At 44.8% G+C, this 24,372-nt stretch overlaps 1 protein-coding gene across 1 annotated transcript in view; it reads right to left on the bottom strand.

The window, feature by feature from the left end:
- Positions 1 to 24,372, bottom strand: part of LOC309675747 (vascular endothelial growth factor receptor kdr-like) — a 136,166-nt gene that overhangs the window by 93,286 nt on the left and 18,508 nt on the right. The window contains exons 2-3 of the mRNA XM_082488119.1: positions 4,469 to 4,565; positions 263 to 474 (exon numbers count right to left, since the gene is read on the bottom strand). Of these exons, the coding sequence (XP_082344245.1) occupies positions 263 to 474; positions 4,469 to 4,565 (309 nt within the window). The remainder of the gene's footprint in view (positions 1 to 262; positions 475 to 4,468; positions 4,566 to 24,372) is intronic.

Here is a 24,372-nt window from a genome sequence, read left to right as displayed (position 1 = left end):
AAGTCCCGGGATTGAACAAGATGGGTAATTTCTGGTTCGCACGTCTTTGTCCCTGTGAATTCAGCTGGCCTGAAAATCCAGATATATCCAGCCTCTTCAAACTGTCAAAGCTGGTGATGGCTCCAGCGCTGGGCCAGTGGGGAGGTGGGATTTGTGGAAGCATCTGAACTGGGTTGCTTGTTCTACCTGGCACAGATCCCACAGTTGAACACAACTTATATTACCAAGAAGCCGTAACAACAAAATAAAGTGAAATTCTTACCTTTAACAAACACATAAATCCTGGCCATGAGATCCTCATTAGATGGAGCATCATCACGAATGCAGGTGAAGTAGCCGGTGTCATTAGCTATGACTTTCCTGATGACAAGCATGCTGCAGCTTTGCCTTGTGTTATTGCGACAATTACTGACGTGCATCCGAGGGTCTTCCTTCTGGTCCTCCCTCAAAAGCCAGCTCACAGAAGATGCTGCCCTGTCAACACAACACACTAAAATTAAAAATAGAGCCATGACTTCAGACAAAATTTGGCTTCCTCCTGGCCAACTGTTATCAATGTTCCCTGTGTTCCTACTCTTGTCATTTGGAAATGAATGATAAATGTTGCTGGGGGTTTGCATTTCCACCCGTAAGGAATTAAGGTGTATCACCCCACATTCTTCCCCAGAGCAGAGGAGATTCCTGAAATAGTCTGTGGGAACTGTAGCAAGCTAGCTCCTGGAGGAAAGTTTCATTTTTATTGTAACACACTTCCTGAACATGAGTTTGTTTTTACAATTTAGCCACTTCAAACATTAGAAAGCACCAGATAAAATTATGTTTCTTCCAAGTTGAGGACTTTGCATATTTTAACAGCTAAATTAACTTATATTTTCTTATTCTAAGGCTGCACGGAGAGAGGAGAACATTTATGTAACTTTGCATCAGGTTTCTGGCCTAATCAGCAGTGACTCAATCTTGATTTTTGTGAAGGGTCTGGAACTAATCAGATTACAAATCTTAGATTATCTGCTCAATACACTTTTTTTTTTTTCAATTCACCCTGTCGTGGCAGTCAGAACATAAAGTTAGCAGGGCAGATGATACACCATTTCACCCACCTGACCCTTTCTTTGTCTTATCTATGATCACAGCTGATGTCAAATGCAATTCTATGTAGTTCACCGACAAAAAGCGAGGCCTTTTTATAAGGCCTTGTTGCAGGACTCAAAGAGAGCTTTCAACTGATCTAACAGTTGAACAGGCACCGGTTGCGCTAGTCCTATTGTGCTGGAAACATTAGGCCACACCATGGGAGCAGAAGCTCTTGGAGCTCTCTTCTGCCTGGGCTGCACGTTGAGGGCTCTAGTGACGTACTAGGACATGCTATACGTGCTTATGAGATGAAGATTGTGGTCTTTTTGTAGCAGCCTGGTTTTTGGCGGTCAGTGTGGAAACTGGTGGGGTATGGGGCTAATCGTCCATGGATTTTTCTTTGGAAGAAGTTAGTATTAGAGGGAGGCAGGTCTGTCTGTCTGTGTTTGCAGAGAGAAGCCACTCTTTAAACGGACAGGGGGTTGACTCACCCCTTCTCACTCAGTGAATTCCCATTGACCCAATGGCATTTGCTGAGCTGAAGAAGGAGTAGGAACCTCTGGATTTCCCCAACTGAGTGTCGCCAGGGAGAAATCCTGTCTAGACACATCGACTCAGTATAGAGATGCTAATACCAAACGTACCTAACAAGCAAGCTGTGTGAAGTTTCCAGTTAGCTAATAACTAACTACGCTTTCTGTGCTGGTGGCTTTGTAGCGGTGCGATAGGTGCAATAAGGGAACACATTTGCCAGCGACTTCAGTGACACTTAAACAAACATCCTCTTGGCCCCCGTTTCTGCCCGTCCTTTTGTCGCCTTCCTGAAGATGATGCGGACACGGGGCTGAACTCTTGAGGTTATTCCCAGCACGTAGCTGAATGAGAGCACTGGGAAAAGTGTGAATATCCTCTCTGGTGAACAGCCTCACCCCTGTTTTTGGATGCACTGTTGACTTGGACAACCCCACCTCATCCGCCGTACCAACTTCCTGTCCTTCAGAGCACAGAAGTATTTTTTGACGCAGAGGTCCCTACCCAGTGCTCCTTCCCTACTTTACTAACGTCATTAATGACGTAATGACCGCCTCTGTCAAGAAATGGGACTCCTGGCCTGGGATATGGAACAATGCCACTTCATATTCAGACACTCAACTCCCAACATGTTGTCGTGTCCCTGCCCCTCTACCGTCACCCAGTCTGGTGTCCATCAGGGCTGGAAATCCGCGACAGTGGCTCTGCAGAGCAGGTCAGGGATTTCAGATGCCTGTGCTTCCTTACATGTGCCTACTTTTTCCTCCTGCATGTTTTATCTGGGTGGAAGATGAAGACTTTGGCTATTGCTTTGGGATTTTCACACATCTGGTGGAGGGGAGTCACAACAGTAGCTTTGGCCAGGCTGCCAAAAATCAGGAAATCCTGGCCAAGAACCTCAAATGAATAGAGTTTAAGGGAGACAGGATGTTCACACAGAGTTACCGTGGTCTTCAGCAGCGACCTGCTCGGTCTGCTGTCTCGTGCTCTGCTCCACACAGCCCTAATGCTCCCTGGAAGTACGAAGGACCTCAGAACTCCCTTTGGGCCAGTCCGGAGCTAATCTGTGAGCGTGCGGATGCTGGTGTGTGAGAGGAGGCAGGATGACAGACATCCACAAAGGACCTGATAGAGGGAATCTCACACTCGGTGTGCAAAAGTCCCACTTCTGGCTTCTATTCCCAGCTCTTGCGTGACCTGAGTCAAGGAACTGAAATGCTCAGGACCCCTGTTCCCATGCTAGCACGGAAGCACGTGAGCAGACTTTTCTGTTTCTCAGACCTGTCGCGTGGATTTATTGCTTTGCATCCTATAAAGCAATTTGGGACTGAAGTGCTAAGAATTCCTTCATCTATTTATTCGTCTGGTGATATGAGAAAAGTAGGGTGTTCCTACAGATTGAAAAGGCAGCGGATGGAGAATTGCTGAAAAGTATTGATTTAATTGGCCTGGAGCACTACACCAAACTCATGTCCGCATAACTTGTTTTATGAAGCACTGCATCTCGATTTTAAAAGACTGTTTAAACTTTATTGCCATCATGCTTGCTGCTCGCCGAGCTAAAAATACCGCTGTAAGGTTGTTTTGACCTCCTAAGCCACACGGCTAGCTGGAGGTGTTTGGAAAAAACCTGCCTTACGCTCCAGAAGACATCACAAATTTACACAGTATGAGTCAATTTATCTTTCACTATAACAATGAATTAAACAGACCAGGACAAAAATCTGAAGGGACGTATTTGTCAGCATAAACTACTGCTCAGATTCGCCTGCCCAATGCTTTTTCTTACTGTTTCAAGTTTCTTACTGTTGCAAGAAACCATCCATGTAGTGGCCACAGTCAAGAGGACTTTGCAAGAAGGTGTAAAAATAATGTGTGTATGTGAGAGAGAGAGAAACAGTGACAGTCTGTATTACCTTAAACCTTCTCTCCTACAATGCTCTTGGAAGAAATTAAAAAACGACCTCTCACAGTAGCTTGGCGTATAAATCACACTCGGAACAAGTGACACATACATACATATAAGTCTGAGGCCTTTTGTGTGACCGAGCAAACTAATGGATGTTTGACACAACAGAAAGTGCTCTGACTCTTTGTATTATATATAGTTGTGTTCCAGTCAGCTGCGACCAAACCCTATAGCCCCCATTTCCAGAGGAGCATCTCCCTGTAAGCGCACATCATTACCAAAATGTTGCTTGTTTCTTGCATGGCTAGTTTTCACACGTTGTGCCAAGAACTGAAGAGCTGCCATAATTCACAATATCAGCAGTCTGGTTTTTTTACAAGTCCTGGTTATCTTTGATTTAAAGAATATGGTATGTTTAAACAGGTCAGGTCTTTGAATGTACACATCCTAACCGCTGTTTATTTAACTGTCATCTTATAGGCTAGATGGTATTTGAGGTTAGGAAGTTTAAGCTCATCTATATATGTGTGAAGAGCTAATGACATGCCCTGGTGATCTTGTTTGTCATTTACTTATGGGCAGGGAACGAAAGAGTGATTTTAGCTGCAGAGGAGCTGAATCTGAACCTATTTTCAGATGAGCGTTTTCCAGCCAGGTCCTTAAGCACGGTACATCCCCCTCCCATAAGCTTTCCCGTGTGCTGACTCAGGATTTTGCTTGGGCCCCTTTACAACATAAAGAATCTGGCCAAGCTGAATGCTGACCTCAGACTTTCCTCCCTGCTCTGTTACAGCCCATCGAATTCTCCTCCGTGCAGAAACGCACGTGAGGGCAAACAGCCCCGGCTCCCAGCTGGCTGCGCAGCGCTCGTTGCTCTACCCTACCCCGGAACTGTACTGTGCCAAGATAATCAATACATCCAAGGAAATCCAGCATCCCCGGAGCAATCCTTACCTGCATTTTATTTTTAGGGTGTCTCCTGGTAAGATGACAATGTGGTCTTTTGCGATGCTGAGCGTTGGTTTCTCAAAAAATTCTTCCTCGGCAAGACCTGACCCAAATAAAGAAGAAATCGTCATTAGAGGGGCTATTCAGTATGGTTAGAACAGGCACAATACAGTTGAGGCGAGCTTTTTGTTTTGTAAATAGTTCCTAATTTGGGGGCCCACACAGAGCTTGCATTTGTACTGCTGCAATTCAATTGAGCGTGGAGTTAGTTGTGAGATCCCCTTAGTTTGTTTTTAGTTTCCTTCATTCATCTCTTTCTTTTCTAACATTGAGCACCTGCATTTCTGCTAATAGTCTTTCTCCCCTTTCATTTAGAGCTAGCTTTATTACTGAATTATTGCAGTTTTAGGAGAACAGATTTGTTTCAAAAGGATTTTACACACATACAAAAGTGGAAGGAGTCAGGTCTTTGGGAAATAATTGGATATGTGAGCTCATACGTTACATTTTAATCGAGGGGAGAAGAGAAAACAATAATTCTGGGGAGCAACTCTGATTCACAACTGTGAAGCATCTGCTATATTAAAAGCAAATTGAAAGCCTGCTGGTTTTTTCCAAAGTGCCATTCACGAACACCGCATTTGCACTAACTAGCAAGCCGCTTGCTTTGCGGGCGTCGGGGCTGTACGCTGGTGTCATGCTCCAAAGCAAATTTGCAGTGGTGTCTGGGACACCATCATCAGCACTAGCGTGAGGAGGTTTGTCAGGTCGCTGATGACAATGCTCTTTAATGACAGCAGTGATAAAGGTCTCTCTCATCATCATCTCCTGGCTCAGGAAATGTCTTCTGAATGTGATACTGTCCTCGGTGAGATGCGTATCTGAGTGTACGGCTATGACAATATAATTTTCAGAAAGTGCAACTGAGAAAAAACAGAAGTGAGGTTGGCCAGGCTGGTTTCCATATCCAAATTCAAAGTAACATTATCAAGGAAAGGAGAAAACAGACTTAGATAAGTATCTCAATTTCCAAAGCTCTGACATTAAAGCTGTATGTTTTCTTTCCCCTCCTGCTCTTCAAATCTATATCTTCTCCTTTGCCTTGAACTTGATAAGCCAGAAATCTTTAGCGGGGCTTATGACAGAGGCATTATTCTCAGCAGAATAGTGAAGATAACATATCTAGCAAAAAGAGAAACATTAGGGTTTAACTTTTCAACTGGATGAAACAGTGATTTTCTTGCCTCCCACCTCCCAACTCATCTCTTTTTTGCTGGATTTGAGTAAAATGCTCTTAGCCTGGCATATTCTCTCAGTGTGGAGAGTGAATCACTCCCACTTTGGAGAGTCTGCCTTCTTCCGTGAGCCATTCAAACTCCCATCAGTAACTTGGCGGAGGCCAACTAATCTCATGGCACCAGAGGATCCTTCCCAAAGGGGATCCTGCCCAGACACCATCTTGCTGGACTCCCTTTGCAGACATACTGACCCTTCCTATAGACCTCGAGCTGAGACTTTAAACTGGTCCTGACCATTGCTTCAGCATCAGCGATATCACACACACACCACCACCCCCACCACCCCCAAGTTTTGCATAACTGATGACACTGTAGCTCTATCACCAAAGTCCTTTGCAGGATTAGAAGTTGGAGTCTGGCCAACACCAACTTCCTACCTAAAATCTGCTATTACGTGTAATGCCGTAAGAGCAAAATAGCCAGCGGGTTCCAGCCCTGTGGTTCCCCTCTTTCTTTTAAGAAGTACCGTTATTCCTAAACACGTTCAGGATGACACGTGCAGGGTGCAGCATCACAGTTAGCAAAGAATCAACAGAAAAAGCCCCAAACCTTGCAGGAGGAGACACTGTCAGGCAAGTACACCCTTGCACTTGATTCTGAGTCCCCTCCAGTTTCTGGAAACAACCAGTTTCCTCTGAGCACGGGCTGAGCTTTGGCGTGTGTTATTTCATGGTTGCTGAGGTATTTCTCAGTCTCTTAAGACTGTGTGCTGAGCTTTGCAAAAACGATCCAAAAAACGGCCAGCAGCTCTGAATACGTTTGTCAAGTGTCATTTAATTTGCTCGCTGAGGGTTGTTTGTGTCCTGCGTGGCTCTCGCGGGACATAGCTACTCCCGTCACCTGCTCTGGGCTCTTTACGCTGTGACTTCAGCCAGGTGCTGCTTCGACTTAGAAAATCCCAGGGTTTGAAATAATCCTTTATTTCTTTCCTCTTGTGCCTACAGTTATTCTTAGGGCTTAGGGGGGGGCTTAGCTGCTGTCTGGAGCTGCCCTTTTTAAAGAGGCCTGAATTGTACCTCTCAGGAGCGCGGGTGACGCTGTCGGAGTGCAGGCGGCTGGCGTTACACCTGAGCTGCTATTGGCACCGCAGAGCACTGCAGTCCTCGGGCTTTTATACTACTTGAGACTGGTTTTGCTAAAAGAAAGAAAAGTATTTTTCAATTATGCTGTTTATAGTTCTGAGCTACTTCTTTCCCAAAGTTTATTTTGGCTTTGGCAGCTGAAGAAAAGAATAAGCAAAGTGTAATTTCAGTGCTTTTCTACCCCATGGAGGGCAGGAGGAGAAATTCCTCTGCCACACGCACATTTGATGGCTGCTGCCAGGTGAGAGAGGGTTTATGTAAACACAGCGTGTGCCCTTTTTGGCACAGCGGAGCCAAAGCTGAGAGGACTGGGAAAAAAAAAAGTGTGAGGGCAAAACTGAGAGAGTAGTGGGGGAAAAGCTTAGGCTGTGCTATGTCGGGATGCCTCAATGCCAGAACTGGCAGGATGATGCCTCACAAAATATTTAACCTCCCATGGTCCTTTTAGAGCTAGGCTTCGCCTTTTGGAGGCGAAGCTGAGGACAGCCCCGGGGTACGTTGGATGAGAAGAAAGGGATCTACTCCACTTTCATATTTGTTTTATATATTTGAGGAGACTGGTGGCTTTAAGAAGGCGTTAGGATGCTGCAAGCAGGTTCCCGCAGAGAGAAGCGGGCATGTAGGCTGCACCGTGCTTGGCGCTGCAGACCCTCTCTTTCCATAATCCTGCACCTGAACGTTTGTTTAGCTTTGGATTCTCGGTCCCACCGGTCAGTGGTGCCAGGGGAAGCGGGATGGAGGCAGACACTGTTCAGCTTGTACAGAGACTGAGTCTTCTGGGACATATTGTGCTGGTCTCTTCCTTGCTGGTAAGCTTTGATTGCAGGGGTTGTGAAGCACAGGCAGGTGCGAGCTAGTTCTGGGAAGGGCAAAGTGAACCCAGTGTCAGCATACCGTCGAAAAGCATTGTTTAAATACGCCATGTAGCTCCCTTACAGTGCTTTTCCTTCTTAGAATGAATGTGAACATTCACCATTTTAATGTATTTCATTTCGGTTTTATGGCTTTAATCATTAACTGTCTCACATGTCTCAAAAAAAGTTTTTCACAGCTACTCTGCACTTTATATAAAATCTCTCTGACTTGAAGAACATCTTTGTGAGGTAGTTCTCTGCGGTGTGCTGTAAAACCAGGACCTACAACCTGCCCAGAGTGGGGTGGGAGACCCATGCTGCTGGACCAAGTCCTGCTGATGCGAATGTGCTCTGATTGCACAGCTCAGATGACAATGTCCAGGCCTAAAAGAACACTATCGTCTTCTCTGCTTAATAATTTTGGTCCTGCTCCAGGGCTACAAGGGTCATGAAATTAAAAACAGGTACTCGTGCCAACCATGTCATTAGCATAGCAAAGCTCTGCAGAGGAACAAAGAGCTTGGCAGGCTCTGTTCTGCAGAGCGATGTAGAAAGGCCCAGGAACCAGCACCGGTACCACGGCTGTCCCTGCCATTCTCTTTGTGAAGCTAAGACTGCTGCCTGGTTAGGGTGAGGAACCTGGGGCAGCATCCTTCTGTAGATCCTCTGGCATGGTTTGGGATAAGATGCTGAAGTGATAATACTGCAGAATTAGCAGAGACCCTACAGATAGGTCTTAGCACAACATCCCCTCTGTAAACCAAGGCAGAAAGACAGGCTCCTCCTGGGAACTGATGTGTTGCTTCTGATGTTAGGTTCCTGCCTTCAGTTACTTGTTGCCAACGCAAGCTGACTACAGTGAGACACAAGAGTGCAGCTTCGCCAGGCTAAAGATAGCCCCTAGAAAGAGCCCTTCTGTCAGACCTTCTGTCCAGAGCCTCATTGCACCATTTCTAATTCTGAGAGTTTATTCTTACCTTCGGTTTAGACTTCAACATTCTGCTCTCAACGGTGAAAACCCCAAGCACAGCACAACCACTCAAATCACTGGGAGTGAAGTGTGAAAGGTTGACTGATACATTATCCAGGAAAGAAAAGTATATTGAAAACTCTTTTTCCTGGGATAATCTGATTTTGCAGCACAGCCAACATGAAACATGAGAGGATCCACAGGCAGAGGGTAACGTGTGACCTCCCTCACCTCTCTGTCAGATGATTTCTAAGTCTATCTCTCTTGGCTGAGGGAGATCCCTCCCACGCTAAGCCCGATTGTTCATGCTAGGGCCATCAGTGAGCGTGGATAAAAACTATTTTTAATCACCGTTTCTTAATGTAACAGTCTTCCTTCAAGCATCCTCTAAGCACTGTAATGACCCAGTGGCTATCCCAAAAAGAGCACTCACAAACGCTTGTGAGATTGAACATATCTAGGTATCGTACACAGTGACAGCTAACGGCAATATGATATCTGATTAAGGGATCCACGTATCCCTTTTGGGCACTGCAGCACGCAGAGGAGGGGAAAGCTGAACGAACAGTATCAAAGAGCACCTAACCTCTGCATCAGATGACAAAGAAATAATTGCTAGGCAAACCAGAGACCACTGTGTTGACAGCTAAATGAAGCAGGTTAGTCTGTGGCCCTGATTCCGCAGGGACTTGGGCACACAAATAGCTTTTTGCACATGATTGAACTCCAGGGACTATTCATGTGTGTAAAGTCACTCTTGTGCAGAGATCTGGGCCCTAGGACACATCAGATCCCATTAGAACTGGATGTCAGAGTTTTAGAGCTAATTTTAGTGGGGGAAGAGAAGAGGCAGACACACAACATTTAAAAACTGTTTTGTTCATTGCTGGCAATGGATTGGGGATACTTTTTTAAGCTGTGCTTACCTTAAAGCATTTCTGAGTCAGAGCCTGAATCGGGAGCCTGATCTGTGCTCTGAAAACACTCTGAAATCAATGGGGGCTGTACCAACAGCGTGCATGGCCCTCGTCACCAGTAATAAGGTGATCGCCAATAATAGAGATCATGCAGTTGAAGAGCTGTTCCCTATGCTGCCTGCCAGGGAAAAACCGGTGAAGCTCAGTCTCTCCAAATGACTTTGTGTCTGCAGCAGTAAATGACCTGAAGGGGAGACAACGTGCTTTCCTCTGAGACCAGGGTACCTCATCACAAGCACACAGTGTGCGCACACCTGAAAAATGAACAGGTACCCACTTTAAAGGGTATTTTCTTGACTATATCCCCAAGGAAATAGTATTTTCACTGGAATTAGAAAGCTGAAGGATTCATTGAAAAGCTCTGTGTGTTTAAACCAATGGCCTACAATAATTTTAGGATTTATTTCAAGAGAAGAAAAGAGAACACACAACAGTACTGCCAGCATTATTATATCACAAGCCTTGCAATATTTGGTGTGTTTATTAAGTCTTCAGCTGCTGGAATCAGCTTTCACTAATTATAGTCGAGTAATTTTCTATTCTTTTAAAGGCTTAAAAAGATAGTAGCAAATGACTGAGAAGACCCACCTCCCCCCCTTTTTGGTGTGAATTTGGGTGGGAGAAGGACATCCAATTTTTTATCGCTAGGCTCGTGCATTGACATTAATAAAATGTCTTATGCTCTCTATTCAAAATGCCAATTTTTCTAAATGAAATATTATTGCTAGCATTGACTTTCCCAGCAAAGAAGAAGGGATGCTCTTGTGATGAAGATTTTGGCTGTAAGTCAAGAACAAACCTCTCAATTTTCTTCTTTTCTGCTGAACTCTAGTGAGTTCTGTGGCGAGCCACCTGATGGGGACTGAGTCAGCACAGAGGCCAAAGGCCCCTGTGATGGGCTGCAGATGGGGAATGTGCAGGTCAGAAAGGGGTGTTAGAGGGTAACTTACCCACTAGGCCTACTGTGGTTTGATTGCCTCTCTCCTATTTCATTTCTCTCCTGATTTGCTCTGGGAGTTGGTCTCGATCAGGTTATTTGCTCTCCTAAGCCTCAATTCTCCATGTGTATACCGAGGATGATGATTTAACTTGTCTGTAAAGATTTAAACACTTAATCTTTTCCTATGCGTCTGTACAGTGCTTAATGTAGGGGGGCTGTGACTTCCTCATGAGGTTCCGATGCAGGCCAAACCCCTGGAGGTTACTGGTTTATTCCATGGTGAACTACTTGTCCTAGAGGAGGAGATGAGTCGGAGTTTAGCCCCTGTCTCCGTCCTAGTCTCACACGAGGTAGGAATGCCACTTGAACAAGTGCTCCATGTGCTGGAGGCTGGTAGCCAAACTATTCTCCCCGTGCCCAGACTGGATATCTCCATTACATGATACTTCCAAGATAATTGCAAAAACAAGAAAATTGCCCCAAAGCAACAGACAAACTAAAATAAGACAGCTCCACCACCTTTGCTGAGGACTCCAAACAATAGATGTGCAACAACTCTCACAATTAGAGGGTGAAACACAAAGAAAGCAGGTGATTAATGGACCCAAGTAGCAGGCTTGGCTGTAATGGGAAAAAATAATCTCCCTGAAAAGCCTGTCCTTGGAAAGCGCACGGGAAACCGGCTGCAGATCCGCCAGGAAAGTCCAGCTCATGATCTGTACGCAGCTTGCTTCTCCATGCCGCTGCCCAGCGACCGGGACCTCACCGTCACTTGGCCATTGATCAACCCACCCTCTTTCCTGCCGGGGGGGAACCCACCCGTGGGGCTGCTGACTGCTGTAAGTGCCCCCGGCTAAAGCACCCGGGAGCGTGCTCCTCTCTGCTGGCTCTTGCAAGCCCAGCACATCATCTAGGAGAGAAAAGTGAAAAGCAAAGAGCCCACACACGGTGGGCCCCAGGGTCCCTGAGTACCCATCGCTATCTTTTGCCAAAATTGTCTCCCTTACCGATGCTGCTGCTATTCAAGCCAAATTATTTTTAAGGAAAACGGTTCAGCAACTTTTAAAGCTTTCCTATTTTCTTTGTTTGTTTAAGGGGAAGGGTTTCAAGCAGCATATGTTGTTTTCCACCTAGAAATAACGGGGGATCCCCCAGAACGGTCCTTCAACAGAAATGCCCTGTGTGGGCACGGACTAGCGACCTGTAGGCCAGAGCCTGAGGTTCCACTCCTACAGAAGCTGAAGAAGTTAATCCAAAACTATATTAACAATCACAAACTCCTCAGGAGAGATGGCTAAGATCCTAGCATTCGAATGCTAGCGTTAACCCAAGAGTATCTTCTGGCAAAGCAACAGGCTTCGTGTTTTCCAAGCCAGAGGAACTAGTATTTGTTTAGCTGACTCATGAGAAAGGGGAGTAGTTCACACCCATTCTTCTTCTCTGCCTGCCGCAAATAGAAGCTTTGTGTAGCTCAGCCAGAGACAGTAGTTTGGGTGTAAATGTTCTTAGTGACAACAACAAAAAATTAAATCATTAGTCTCAAGCGGAGGAGACATCAACCCCAACACAGTAAAAACAACTGCTAAGTAGAGCAAGTGTTTAAAGATAAGATAAGACATTGGCCCCGTTCTTGGGATTTGTCCCTACAGGGCTTTTCCTCACCCATAGATACATCAGCGTTTCCTGATGAAGTGGCACAGGGTCACTCTGGTTTCCTTCTGTAATCAGCGGAAACCCTTCAGCGAGGCCACCTTATTGCTTTGTGTGCTGACGCTTAAAAACCCTGTGTCAATTAACAGGAGCTTTTCTCTGTTTTTCTGTAATCAAAACATAACCTTCGGAGTTTGGCTACACCTGCTCAAAGGCCTGAACGTACAATGCCGTTTACTTTCTTGGCTGTCCATGATATGGATCGCTGTATCAGTTGCAGATTTATGGAAAGAGGTCACAGAAAGCAACTCTAGGTCAAAATTGTTTGGTCTTTGGCGGCAGCAGCTCATTAATCAGAGCCATTGTTTTCCCTCTGACACCATAGAGTGTTGAGTCCTAAAGAATGAGAGAGATATCATCACCCTGTGCTTATGTTGAGTTATGTAGCGAGGGGACAAGTCCTTTCTTTCTAACTGGGTGACAAGTCCAGAACTTAGATCTACAGCCGTAAAATAAACATGAAATCTGGGAAAGGAGGTGGCAACATCTGCAATCATCTGCCATACACTCAAGCACAATTTAAAGTATTTAGGAAATGCAGTAATCTCATGTCAATGGAAAAAAGGCTGGGAATGTTGTTATTTCTTGATCCAAATTATGGCAATTCCTCTGGGAAAGAGAAGACCTGGCACATCTCCATGATTAGGAAATATGCAGACCCAGTGGGAACGAGACACACAGAAGAAAAAGAGACCACGCTATGTGCTGAAGACTTTAGGGGAAAAAAAAATCAAAAAATGTGAGGTATGAAACTGTCTTTGCCTCTCCCCCGATGTGGTCTCCTGAGAAAAGCTTTAGGCTTGCAGATGCAAGTGTTTCCAATGATTCCCAGACAAGATTACTTCATAGGCGCTCCAGACATAGCTTTCATTCTTCCTTGACTTGACCATCCTGAGGAGAGGGCACATTCTTCAGACAAGGCTGTGAGTGAGAGGAGGAACAAGGGTACGGATTGGTCTCTAGGATGAACCACCATGGGGAGCAGCCCCTGCAAGAGCCTGACGTACCTCTCTGCTGGTGGCTTTGGCCCCAAGGTTCACCGTCCACTCTCACTGCGGTCCACCACAGCGCATGTTCTGCCTGCCCTTCCCCTTCTCCCAGAGGGCGCAACAAATGAGGGCTTACTGCTACTCAGGCTTCAGATATTAAATCACATTTATCTGGAAGTGAATCACAGTATCACAGTATGCTAGGGATTGGAAGGGACCTCAAAAGATCATCTAGTCCAATCCCCCTGTCGGAGCAGGAACACCTAGATGAGGTTGCACAGGAAGGCGTCCAGGCGAGTTTTGAGACGAGAATCTAGCCAAGATCTCTCTCCTTTCTCCAGAGCACTGCGTAGGAAAATGGGAAGGTAGAAGGCCATCTAGATCTGTCTCCATTGGGTCCTTTCTAGCTTCCCTGTGTCCATGTGTCAACCCAGAGTCGTCACCACAGGTGAACTCCTGGGAGCATAGTTGTGTACTGATGGATAGATAGCTGGATATTTTTATTCCATGTCATCCCAACGGTTCCTCATAGCTACAGACGGTAAAGCGTGGATCAAGTTGTGATTCCAGCTTGTCAAACCCCCACATTCAGTTCCCTGTAATGGTATCAGAATTGCTATACTCAGGGTCATTTGTATGCGGTGAGTAGTTGCAGAAAGTTTCGGATGCTAAGGAAGGAATGTTTTAAAACTCTTTTAACTAAATTACTTTATTATTTTGAGTAGCTATCAGCAGATTAGCTCATTTATCAAAGGTGACATGTAAGGCTGAAAAGTCAACAGCAGTAATTCACAGACTTCATGTGTGTCACGGCACAGCACTAAACACTGTGTTCACTCACACATCGGTGGGATTGAATTTGGCACCTCTCTATATTTCTTTTAAACTTATTTGTTTTGTACAGCTGCAAATAATGAAAGCAATTGTTGTGCTGACTCTATTCCAAGAACTATTCCCCAACCTGCTCATGTGCACAGAAAGAATCAGTCACTATTGAAATCTATCTTGATATGAGCCAGGACCTCTCATGAAAAAACAAGGAGTAAACCTCTATTGATGCGAGCAGTGATTTGTCTCTTGTTCCTACCCAGTTTTGACATTTCTAGTGGACTTTTAACCTGCAATAAAGGGGCTGCCTATACTCAGGATAAGAGTAAAGCTCTCAGGCTGGGTATTTTGTTAAAGAGAATGGATTTTTTTAAAGTCAGAGCAGTAGTAGAAAAGTTTTCAATAGGTCTTCTATACACTTTTATACCTTTCATATCTTTTTCTATTGAAGAGACAATAGTCATCAGATGATGAAAAAAACCTGATCGTTTTCTTTTCTGTGTGTATATGATACAGTAATTATTTACTTTTTTTTTTACTTATTACTCGCAACATTATTGCACGCTTCTTGGCAGACTGGAAATACATGTAATATTTCCTACACTACTGTGGCACTTCCTGTAGAGGGAACGTGGTGCACCAAGGCGATATTAAAGCTGCATGCAGGCCGGTATGTTCACAAGGAAGGAGGCAGGGAGAATGCTGTGGTGTTTATTTTTCTGTAGACACCAAGTTGCCTTTAGTTCAGTGTTTAGGAGGCAATGCAATAACCCGTACGTGCATCGGTTTATGATTCATCCCAACTGCCAGTAGAGGTCAGACTTTATGCTGGCAATATGAAATATTAAGGAGGGATTTCCCTTAGGTTTCCATAAAAATTGCTATTGGGAGTGACCATCAGTGGTGAAATGAAATTTTTGCCAGAATTCAATAAAATTATGCTGGTTTCACACATCTCGAAAATCTGTTCTGATATGTGGTTGTCCAGTCATCCAGAGCAGACTGCTGGGGCCACAGATGTAATCTAGTCCCCGTCATCTTTAAGTGTAATCACGAATCACCTTTCAGTAATAGTTTAGAGCCGTCAGTCTTGTTTCTGAACGACAGCTTTGGCACCATGAGGGCTTGGAAAATAACACTTGCATAAATTAAAAGCAAACATGAAAATGAAAGTTCCTGAAGCTAAAGAGGACGGTAAATTAAGTTGCACGTGTCCATACCACACAAATTAAAACATTGGCCAGTATTAACCCAACATACAATCCCACTTGCCATATATACATATATTTACATAGCTGTTGAGGGGTGACAACTTTGAAAATCGCCTGCTCTGGCTATTTAAGCTCTTAGCCAGAACAAGCATTAACAGAGAAATTTTGCATGTAACATAAAGTAATATTAACAAGCGACAGAGTTATTTCAGACTACTGAGTCAAATTATTGTACTGTATGTCATCTTATTCCTTTGACAAAATATGATGATAATTCATCATAAGTAAAAGACTTTGGAAAAGTATAAGATGGATACCCTAGAGAGACCTTAAAATGACCAGGGAAGAGAGAGAAGTTACAAAAGCCATGCAACTCCGATTTAGCAAAATGTTAGTTTCTTTGAAAGCATTGTATGGTCTCTGCCAGCATTCAGCCTGTGTGTATCAGATGAGAGGAGGATGCTCACTCACGGCCCTCCTCTACCATCTGCAGACTAAATCGGTGACTCCCAAGTCTTTCTTCTTGTTTCATTAGCCACTTGCGCATGAGACTGTTGGGAAACCCCCCAAACTAACTGTACCATGTCCTTAAGCACTCTACGGTACAGAATGACCTTTATAAGATCTGAACAAAGATGTTTGAAGCCCAACTGATGGGAATTATCAGGATATGCCATGTGGATCCGCTCTGGGTCCTGTCTTTCCTTCCGGAAATCTTTGTACACGGAAATGATTTGTTTGCAGTGATTTGAGTTGGTAGAGCGGGATGAGGCTTAAGGAGACAAACACTGCCCTTTATTTGGTTTGGTTTGGTGAAGACTGTCTAGATGAGACCGACACATTCCTAAACACGCTAGCATGGGCCTTCAACATAGAGTTCAGTACGGAAATGTGGTTAGTGACTTGCAAGGCAAAGGATAAGGAAACTTGTCCCTACGTCTAAGCTGGTGTCTCAACTCCACTGAAGTCAAAAATATTTCAGTGCCACAGAGCTGTTTGTTTGTGACAAAGGGAACAGTTAAGATACTAAATACGTGCAACCAGATCTCAGTTTTGTAGCTTGACTCTAACATCTCAAGTGTCAAGGATGCTTATAGAATCAATTTTGCCTCCATATCATATGAGTGTTCTGCCAGTTTTCCGCGTCTTAAGCAAAGTGTCAGTATGGTTTAAATGCACATCCCTTTTGCTGCTAATCTGCTTATTTGCCACATTGTTTAACCTGGAGACCAAGAGCCCTTTTGATAGGTTTGATACTGCTTTCTTGCATAATTTTTTTGTAAATTGGAGTGCGTAACAGTCTCCTGTTGGAATCATGGGAGATCGATACCAAGGTCAGCTATTTATCTGCTTTTTCTGTTGCAACTGGTATAAGCCTAGGGAGAGAAATGAAAATCTTCCCAAGGTTGAGTTATATCAGCCTGTGTAATTCATCTCCCAAAGGAAGCAGTGATGCCAACCCTATCTTTAGGTATATTTAAAATTAGATGAGATAAAGCGCTAGGAGATATCCTTCAGAAAACATTTGCTGGTGACCTACATGAAGTAATCTCGAAGAGCTTCAGCTGCCACATGTAGGCAGTGTTAGGGCCATGATGTTCTGCTGAGATGGGCTACCGGGGCCTGACCTGGGGCACAGGTCTCTTCCCTTTCCAAACTTCTTCGGTGCTACCTCAGCGCTGCTGAGATTCAAAGGCAGAATGGGTGTTCTCAGCTTTGGACTCAAAAGCATCCATAAACCAGACCTCAAAAGAGGACTATGGCTGTTTTCTAAGAAATGCAAGAGCTGACAGAGGAATTTGGATGAGGTTCTGCTGAATGATAAGAGGGTGGCATGCGAAACAACCTCTGACCACGTGCCATAGCTGAATCCCAGCATTGCCATCAAGCAAGATGACTGCCCACTGACCACCAACTGCTTGTGGATTAGCTGCTCAGAGAGACCGCCTCTTTTCTCAGGCCACATGCCCCAAGGTTTCCTACTTGGAGCTTTGCCCCTGTGAATCTGGCAGTCATCCCTGCTCCCTGGGGGTGCTGGTGGGTCGGATAGGCAACATCACACAAACTCGGGGGGAAACCAGGCGATACGTATGCTCAAGACTTTTGCACAGTGAAGTCCTCCTCCCGATCTCATTCCTCATCCCCAGCCCTCTTTTCGAGGAAAAATATCAGCTTGCACAGAAATACTTCTTTGTAAAGAACACCTGTGTCCTCCTGTGGGATGAATCACTGACCTGCAGAAGGAGCAGGCCAAGGGAAGGCCATGAGGGGGATGGAGTTGAAATCAGAACCAGGAAGGTGGATGGTCAGAGCGAAGCAGAACAAAAGCCCACCCCAGTTAATATTGTTTTATCATTTTTACTTGAGCTATAAGTCCAGAAGCAAATGAGCCAGAGCCTCCCGAGATGAAGTCAATTGATTTGCCACACTAAACAGAGATGGATTTGATCAACTCGTGGGGATCGTATGTGTCAGAAATGTGTAAATGCTTAGTGTCAGTAAAATCTGCTTGGTGGGTAATTACTTTGTTTTCTCAGTTTCTTAACTTTACCCATTAAGAAGAAATGGGCTGAAACCAACATTGGACTGATGCCGGAATCTGTTTTCGATCAGCTCTGTGTTCCACTTCTGTCGGCTTTGTCTGTGTGCCTGTCTCAAGAGGCTTTCCTTTTTTTTTTTTTGGTTTGTTTTGAAGGATGGGAGGTTGCTATTTTGGGAGACAAGATAAAAGCTGTTTGCTCGATGGGGAGAGAGAACCTAACGATCTCCTTAAAAACCAATCCCAGTTTTAGTTACGTTTCCGCAGCCCCAGGCGACGTTATGTTCTCTCTTGCCTGCAACCTCCCTGGGTAGTTTGGCCTAACTGGGTCTGGAAGCTGGTTCCCTCGCTGGTTTGCATTAAGCTGGAAAGTACCAATCGGACCTAGGGAATTGGCTGCAAATCATTTGTGAAATCCTTCTTAATGACAAACTCCATCAGGCCGTGGAACAGGGCTTCAATCACTTCCTTGCAGCCTCCACCGCACTGTTACCCTGACATGACCCCAACTTCTCCCCTGTTTGTTAGGCTTCTCCGCAGCTGTGACATAATGTTTTTGATGGCAGGCTTTGGAGGAATTCTGCTTGTGGCAAAGCAGGAATCTGCTTCGAATTAGCACTGCACATATTTATCAAGTCTACGTAGCATGGCTGCCTGTTGACAACAGTCCCTTCTTCTATCCCCCGCAGGTTTCCCAATGAGCTCAATGGACCTCCAAAGGTTCGGAGGAGAAGCAGTTGCTGATGTCTGGGCACAGCCTCCTCAAGCCCACAGGAGGGGCAGCAGGTGGGTGGTACACCAGGTGTGATGCCCAGAGCTAAACTTGCTTCTTTAGTGCCAGATCCTGCCTTTTAGGTTTGTTTTGAGGGGCTTTGCGGGGGGTCAGACACTTTAAGCACTCCTCCGCCTTGCTGCCCTGATGCCGCGATGTCCTCCAGGCTGCCGCAGCCCCTTAGCTACAGCAATTCCTTCTCTGCCAGGTTGGTTAGGTTGCAGCAGATCAGTTCATCATCGGGAAAAACTACGGCACGAGGGAGATGATTGCACAGTGACCTTGGAAAGAGCAGTTATGCTTTGTGGGATCCTGTTTTTAAGGGTGCTTTACCAGAGTCACTTCCAAGAAAAGAAAGCATTGCCAGGTACCCAGGAGCAGACCCGGTTTGCATTAAAGCCACCTACGCCGCTTAGCAAAAGCTGGGCAGGAAATACTTCTCCTCGTGTCTCAATATTTAAGATCTATTTATTTATTTTAATTCCTGTTGTGCATAGGGATAAAACGAAAATCCTTCAAAGGTTTTTCTTATTATGAAAAGCAGCACCAGAAAAAGGCTCATCTAAAAATAGCCAGATATGTAGGGCAGCCCCCGGTAGTGGGAGACACAGATTCAGAGGCTTGATTCCACCAAGGACCGTGGTGTCTCCAGCATCCTACACATGCATCTTGATGACAAGGGCATGGCATCGTTGGGCTGTGACCAGAAACACCATCCTGGCTGGAGAACCTTTCCTGGAAAACTGCATCTAACCCAGCCACTTTCTACACAGAATTTTGCCACAGTGTAATTTTCTAATGAAAAGCTGTTTTGTTATAAAACCCCTAACTGGTTCTATTTTTACGATTGATTTCAAACAGAGCAGAAACAAGCACATCACTGTTTTCTTTTCCTAAAAATCTTGCCTCTTCAGCCCAAGAGTTTAGTGCAGTTCCTATAGACAGACAAAACATGCTGTCGCTCTTTGGACAATATAATTAGTTCTTGTGTTGGATAGCTAACCAAATCAACTAATGTGACTCTCAAAGTAATTAAATGAGGAAAGCAGCTCCTGGATTTGGAGCTCTCTACTGACTACCTCTTGCAGAGTATCAGAAGCCCTGGTGAGAAATACAGATCTGTATGAAAATGTCTAAGAGAAAAGAGAATCATGAAAGTTAAGTGAGCGCTGAAAGAAAGCAAAGTGAAAACTCTGTCACCAAGAAAGAAAAATGTCACGTTTTGGATTCAGGAGGAGAAAAGTACCGAGGTGGGAGATGAAAGAATAGTGCAAATGCACACGGGCAATTAGTAAGGTTCCTTCCCATCCTGAATCCACACATACAGCCTTGATTTGCTGCACTAATTTTTCAGAGCACTAATTCCAATAATGAAATCCAGATCTGAGACACCGCAGAATAAGCAAACAGCTTTTCAAGGTAGAGTAAGCATTTGCTGGGGTCCTTACTTGCTTTGTTCAGAGGTCTGTTCCCTCTTGTCGCGATGAGTCAGTAAAATTTTTAGTATGGCATATGAATTTTGGTCTGGCAGATATGAACTATGTTACTGAGAGATTTCTCCCCATGCTGAAGAAAATCAAGAGGTTCCCAGCGTCTTTTGCTGAATATGGTGGTATTTGTGCATGGTATATATCAGGGGAAGAGGGGTAAGCAGTGCCCACTGCAGAGAAACAGACACATTGGAAAAGCAAATATTGCACAGTTAAGTAATGGTGGGTTTTGTTTTTTTCTGGATGTGCCATAAGGTTGCGCAGATGCCTGATCTGCCCGACCAAGCCAAGATGAGACCAGCCGCTAGTCTAGCCAACAGCATGCAATACTTCGACTCAAAGAAACACGCTTGTTTTCCAGCTGGAAAGGGAGGCTGACCATTTTGTTGCACTCTTAAGCTATTGAAATGTTTATATCAATTTAAAACAGACTCTTGGGGAGAGTACAAAAACAAAGATGAATTTGTTCAGAGACCTCAGATGCCAAATTGTAAACCCTTGGCTAAAAGGTCTTAGGGTAGAAACAACTGCAGAGCATTAACTGCATAGCAGTGGTTCATACAGGAGCCATAAGAATAAAGATAGTATTTAGGAAAATTGTGAGGCATTTCATTTGGGCTTTAGTGCAAGGTCACAGGATGTAAGCAGCTTTGGGAGAAAAAAACCCCACACCATTGTTTGAGAGTAAAAAGAGCTGTATGTCAAGCACCAATCCTGCAAACCTTATTCACAAGAGCTGTTGTGTTGTGTTGATATGAACATCTGTCCAGTGGGAACACCCCTCCGAGCCCAGGTTGACTCCACCTTGCAGTCCGAGATAAAAGAGATCTGACACTGGGCAACAGCACCATAAATAAGGGGCGGTTTCCACTGCAAGGAAGCAGAGACTCTCGTGTGCTCACACTACCACTGGGAAGAAGGAGAGCAGATTGATTTTGGTATTCTGAATTTACTTGAGCTATTTTAAAATTACAAGTCCTTAAACCAAGTCTTAGATCTGTTTAGCTTTTTAAAAATCCTTCTAAAAGGGTTCTGTTTGTTTATTTTTCAGAGAGTTCTGTTCGTTTGGCTTTTGGCCATGAAAATATAGTTCATCTTAAGATATTTAATGTGATTGTACCAGGATATCAAAAAAGCGTGATTCAATAGTCTGTTACGGGGCTTAGAAAACATGATCCAATTCATACAAGTTTAATGATACTCTCCTGATGTGTGACCGCCACACAGCCCCACACCCACACAGGGAAAGTGCTAATGTTTGAGTGCAATCCCACAATCCCACGGCCTGATTCCGATCAGTTTTACTGCCGTACACTGACTGATTTCTCCTGATCTCCTCATGTACACGAGCAATAATGTGGACCGTGCAGCCTGGCAGGCCTGCGAGTTACCAATGCTAAGCATGACCTGTTTGCTGTCTGAAAATGCGTACGTATGAGTAATTCTCTCTGTATGATTCATTTAGCTTTGTTGTTCCTTAGACCAGCCATACAGTTATTTTAGAAGATGTGTTATTTTATTGCTGCAATGAACAAGGGAACTTTCTCTTTTCCCTGGTTTTCAGAAAAATGTGGGATGTTAGGGAGGGGTTAAAGAGAAAGAAGGGAAATTTGTCATTTTTCCTCTGAAGTCTCCAGTTCTGAACTTGGTTAGAATCTCCATGTGTCCTGGATGGATGTAGACCCTTTTAACACAATCTCTTAAGCCAATGAGTTGGAGCAGGGACAGAATGCAGCTATGGCTTCAGTGTCTCTTGCCTTTCCTGGGGGTCTTATTCACTAGTGGAACGTGATCCTCTGCAGCAGATCCAAACTGACTCTCGCACCGGAAGCAGCGGTTCAACCTGTTAGACATTCCTGCTTTGCATGAAGTTTACCAGCTGAATTTTACAATTTTATCATGTGTCTCCATATACTGACGTGAGATCTCATTGTAGTTTAAGGGGAAAATAAATCTGCAGGTGTGTTGTTACACGGTAGAAGAATTATAGAGTTGTAATTCAGATATCTAGCAATAAAACAGAAAGCTATAAGGAAGCACATGTAGGAACCTTCCATTTGCAAACTTCTGCAATATGCTAATTTATCTGTTCCACTGAAGATTCCTTAAGTGAATATTTATTATTGAAGACCTGAATCCTTAGGATTTGGAGAACAGTAACATGCAAATCTTCTTTCCCCTTCTCATTAAGCCCTGCTTTAATGGTGAGGTTTAAGATCTGCAGTCTTTGCTGACCCTCCAGGACAGCCGCAGGAAGAGGGAGGAAAGGAAATAGTTTTGTATTCAGATCCAAATATAAAATCAGCTTGATGTTCTTCTCTCTCTCATCAAGCGATTCACGTTCCTCCCCCCTTCTGACTTCCCCCGACACTGCAAAATCACTGCACTTTGGTGAGTCCTTTATGCAAAGTCCAACAGAAAAAGTAACGCAAGTACAAAGTTGAATGTTTTTCTATTTAAAATGCAAGCAGGATAAAATCTGCAGCTTTAGCTCTGCTCTTTTCTGAAAAGAGAAGACTGCTCACCCCAATCCTGTGTGGGATTCAGCCAAAGAGATGGGGCTTTCAGAGAGAAAGAGCCAAAGAAAGAGCCAAAGGGCTTTCAGTTACAAAAGACCTCGACTGTCTGGTTCTTGTTCCAAATCATGGTGAAGTTCCTCCTGAAGCTCACACCTATGGTATCCCACCCTCGCCACCCTCTCTGGTCGCACACCAGCCCAGGACGGGCAGTCGGTGTCCCACAGTGCGCAGTGAGAGGCCGTCTGGCTTGGAGAGAAGGCAGGAAACTTCAGGAGTCACCCCAGGATAAACCTGTTGCCCCACAAGTTCCATCTATCTCCCACTGGTCTAGGAGGAACACATAAGGTGCTGACAAGCCTTGAGATTTTGGCTGCGTGTAAGGCTTAAATCTATCTTGCTGTGCCATGAGCTATTCTTCCCAAAGCAGAGGTCAGCTGGTAGCACCTCTAAACCATGGGAAGTTTATGAGGGCAAAGCTTTGAGCTGGTGCTGTGGGTGGGGGTGAATTTGCACCCCTCGCCCCGTTCACAGGGGTTCATTGTGCACACGTATCCAGCCTGTCTTTCTTCTCATAATGTTCTTTCATGTCTCCTCGTTTATAAGAAACCAGTGACCACCCCACCCTGTCGTACAACAACTGTAGGGCTATTTACCACTTTGAAAGGAAATCCCATGTCACAACCCCTAGGAGCACAAGGAATAATGTCCGGAATTCCTTTATCTGTGACTAGCCCTGGCGCACAGTCTCTTTCCCGTCTCTTAAGTATACACAAATATATTCTTTTCTTTTGTCAAGGCAATGGGCCCAGATTTTAATGATGGTTTATTAAAAAAAAGGTTTTGGCAAGACTCAAGAACAAACGTTCTCTGACTTTAGGCCCTTTTGTTCTTCAAGCTGAAAAGTTACTATAAAGAATAAGGAAAAATGAATCACTGATCTTTGCCCTCCATAGTAAATTTGACCTCCACTGTTATAACAGTACCTAAAATTGGTGTCCTGGGCTAATCAGGGAAGTAATGTGATAAGTCTCTTTCCATGACTGCTCTGCATGATGAGTTTGTTTAAAGTCATCAAAATGACTCTTTGGGCATTGCAGTTTTTGTAACCCTCAGCTCCTAGGCTTCTGCTCATGTCTCCATGTCGAATTTTGCCCAACTGAAGGTTGTGCTTATCTTGTTGGTTTGCAGAGTGATGGAGTAAGAGGCATTAATGGACACTATCGATTCTGAGGGCAGTGCTCCCTTTGGATGAGAGGATGGAAAGGAGTGAAACGCGGTACATACTTAAGTGCCCCCACACACGTGGGTCCAGAGCTGTGGCCGTTCCCTGTGCCCACCAGGCTGTGCAGCACTCTAACGTGTTCTGCCCTCACTATAAAAAATATGATTAGGGGCTTACGTGGTCTGTGAGACATCCTCCCAGGGCTGGCAGATACAGGGCATCTCTGTGATGCTTGTGCCCTTCCATAGCAGGAACTAGAAGCCTGCAGGGTTACCCGCTGACATCCCGGGCAGCGCTGGGTGCCTCTGCGTAGGCAGCAGAATCGGGCGCCGACGTTTGCCTCCTGCCAGGCCAGCAGAACAATGCAGGGTGCAACCTGGACCATCAGCTCCAGGAGAGAGGGGAGGGAAATCTATAGTAGGAAACGGCTGGGAGCAAGGAAGTTGCAACAGAAATATTGGCACCAGCAGTCTGAGGGAGGCGGGGGAGGCAGGCAGGAGAAGGAATCT

Source organism: Vanellus vanellus, assembly GCF_965231255.1.
Source record: "Vanellus vanellus genome assembly, chromosome: 10".
NCBI lineage: Eukaryota > Metazoa > Chordata > Aves > Charadriiformes > Charadriidae > Vanellus > Vanellus vanellus.
This window is presented reverse-complemented; position numbering and strand designations above follow the sequence as displayed.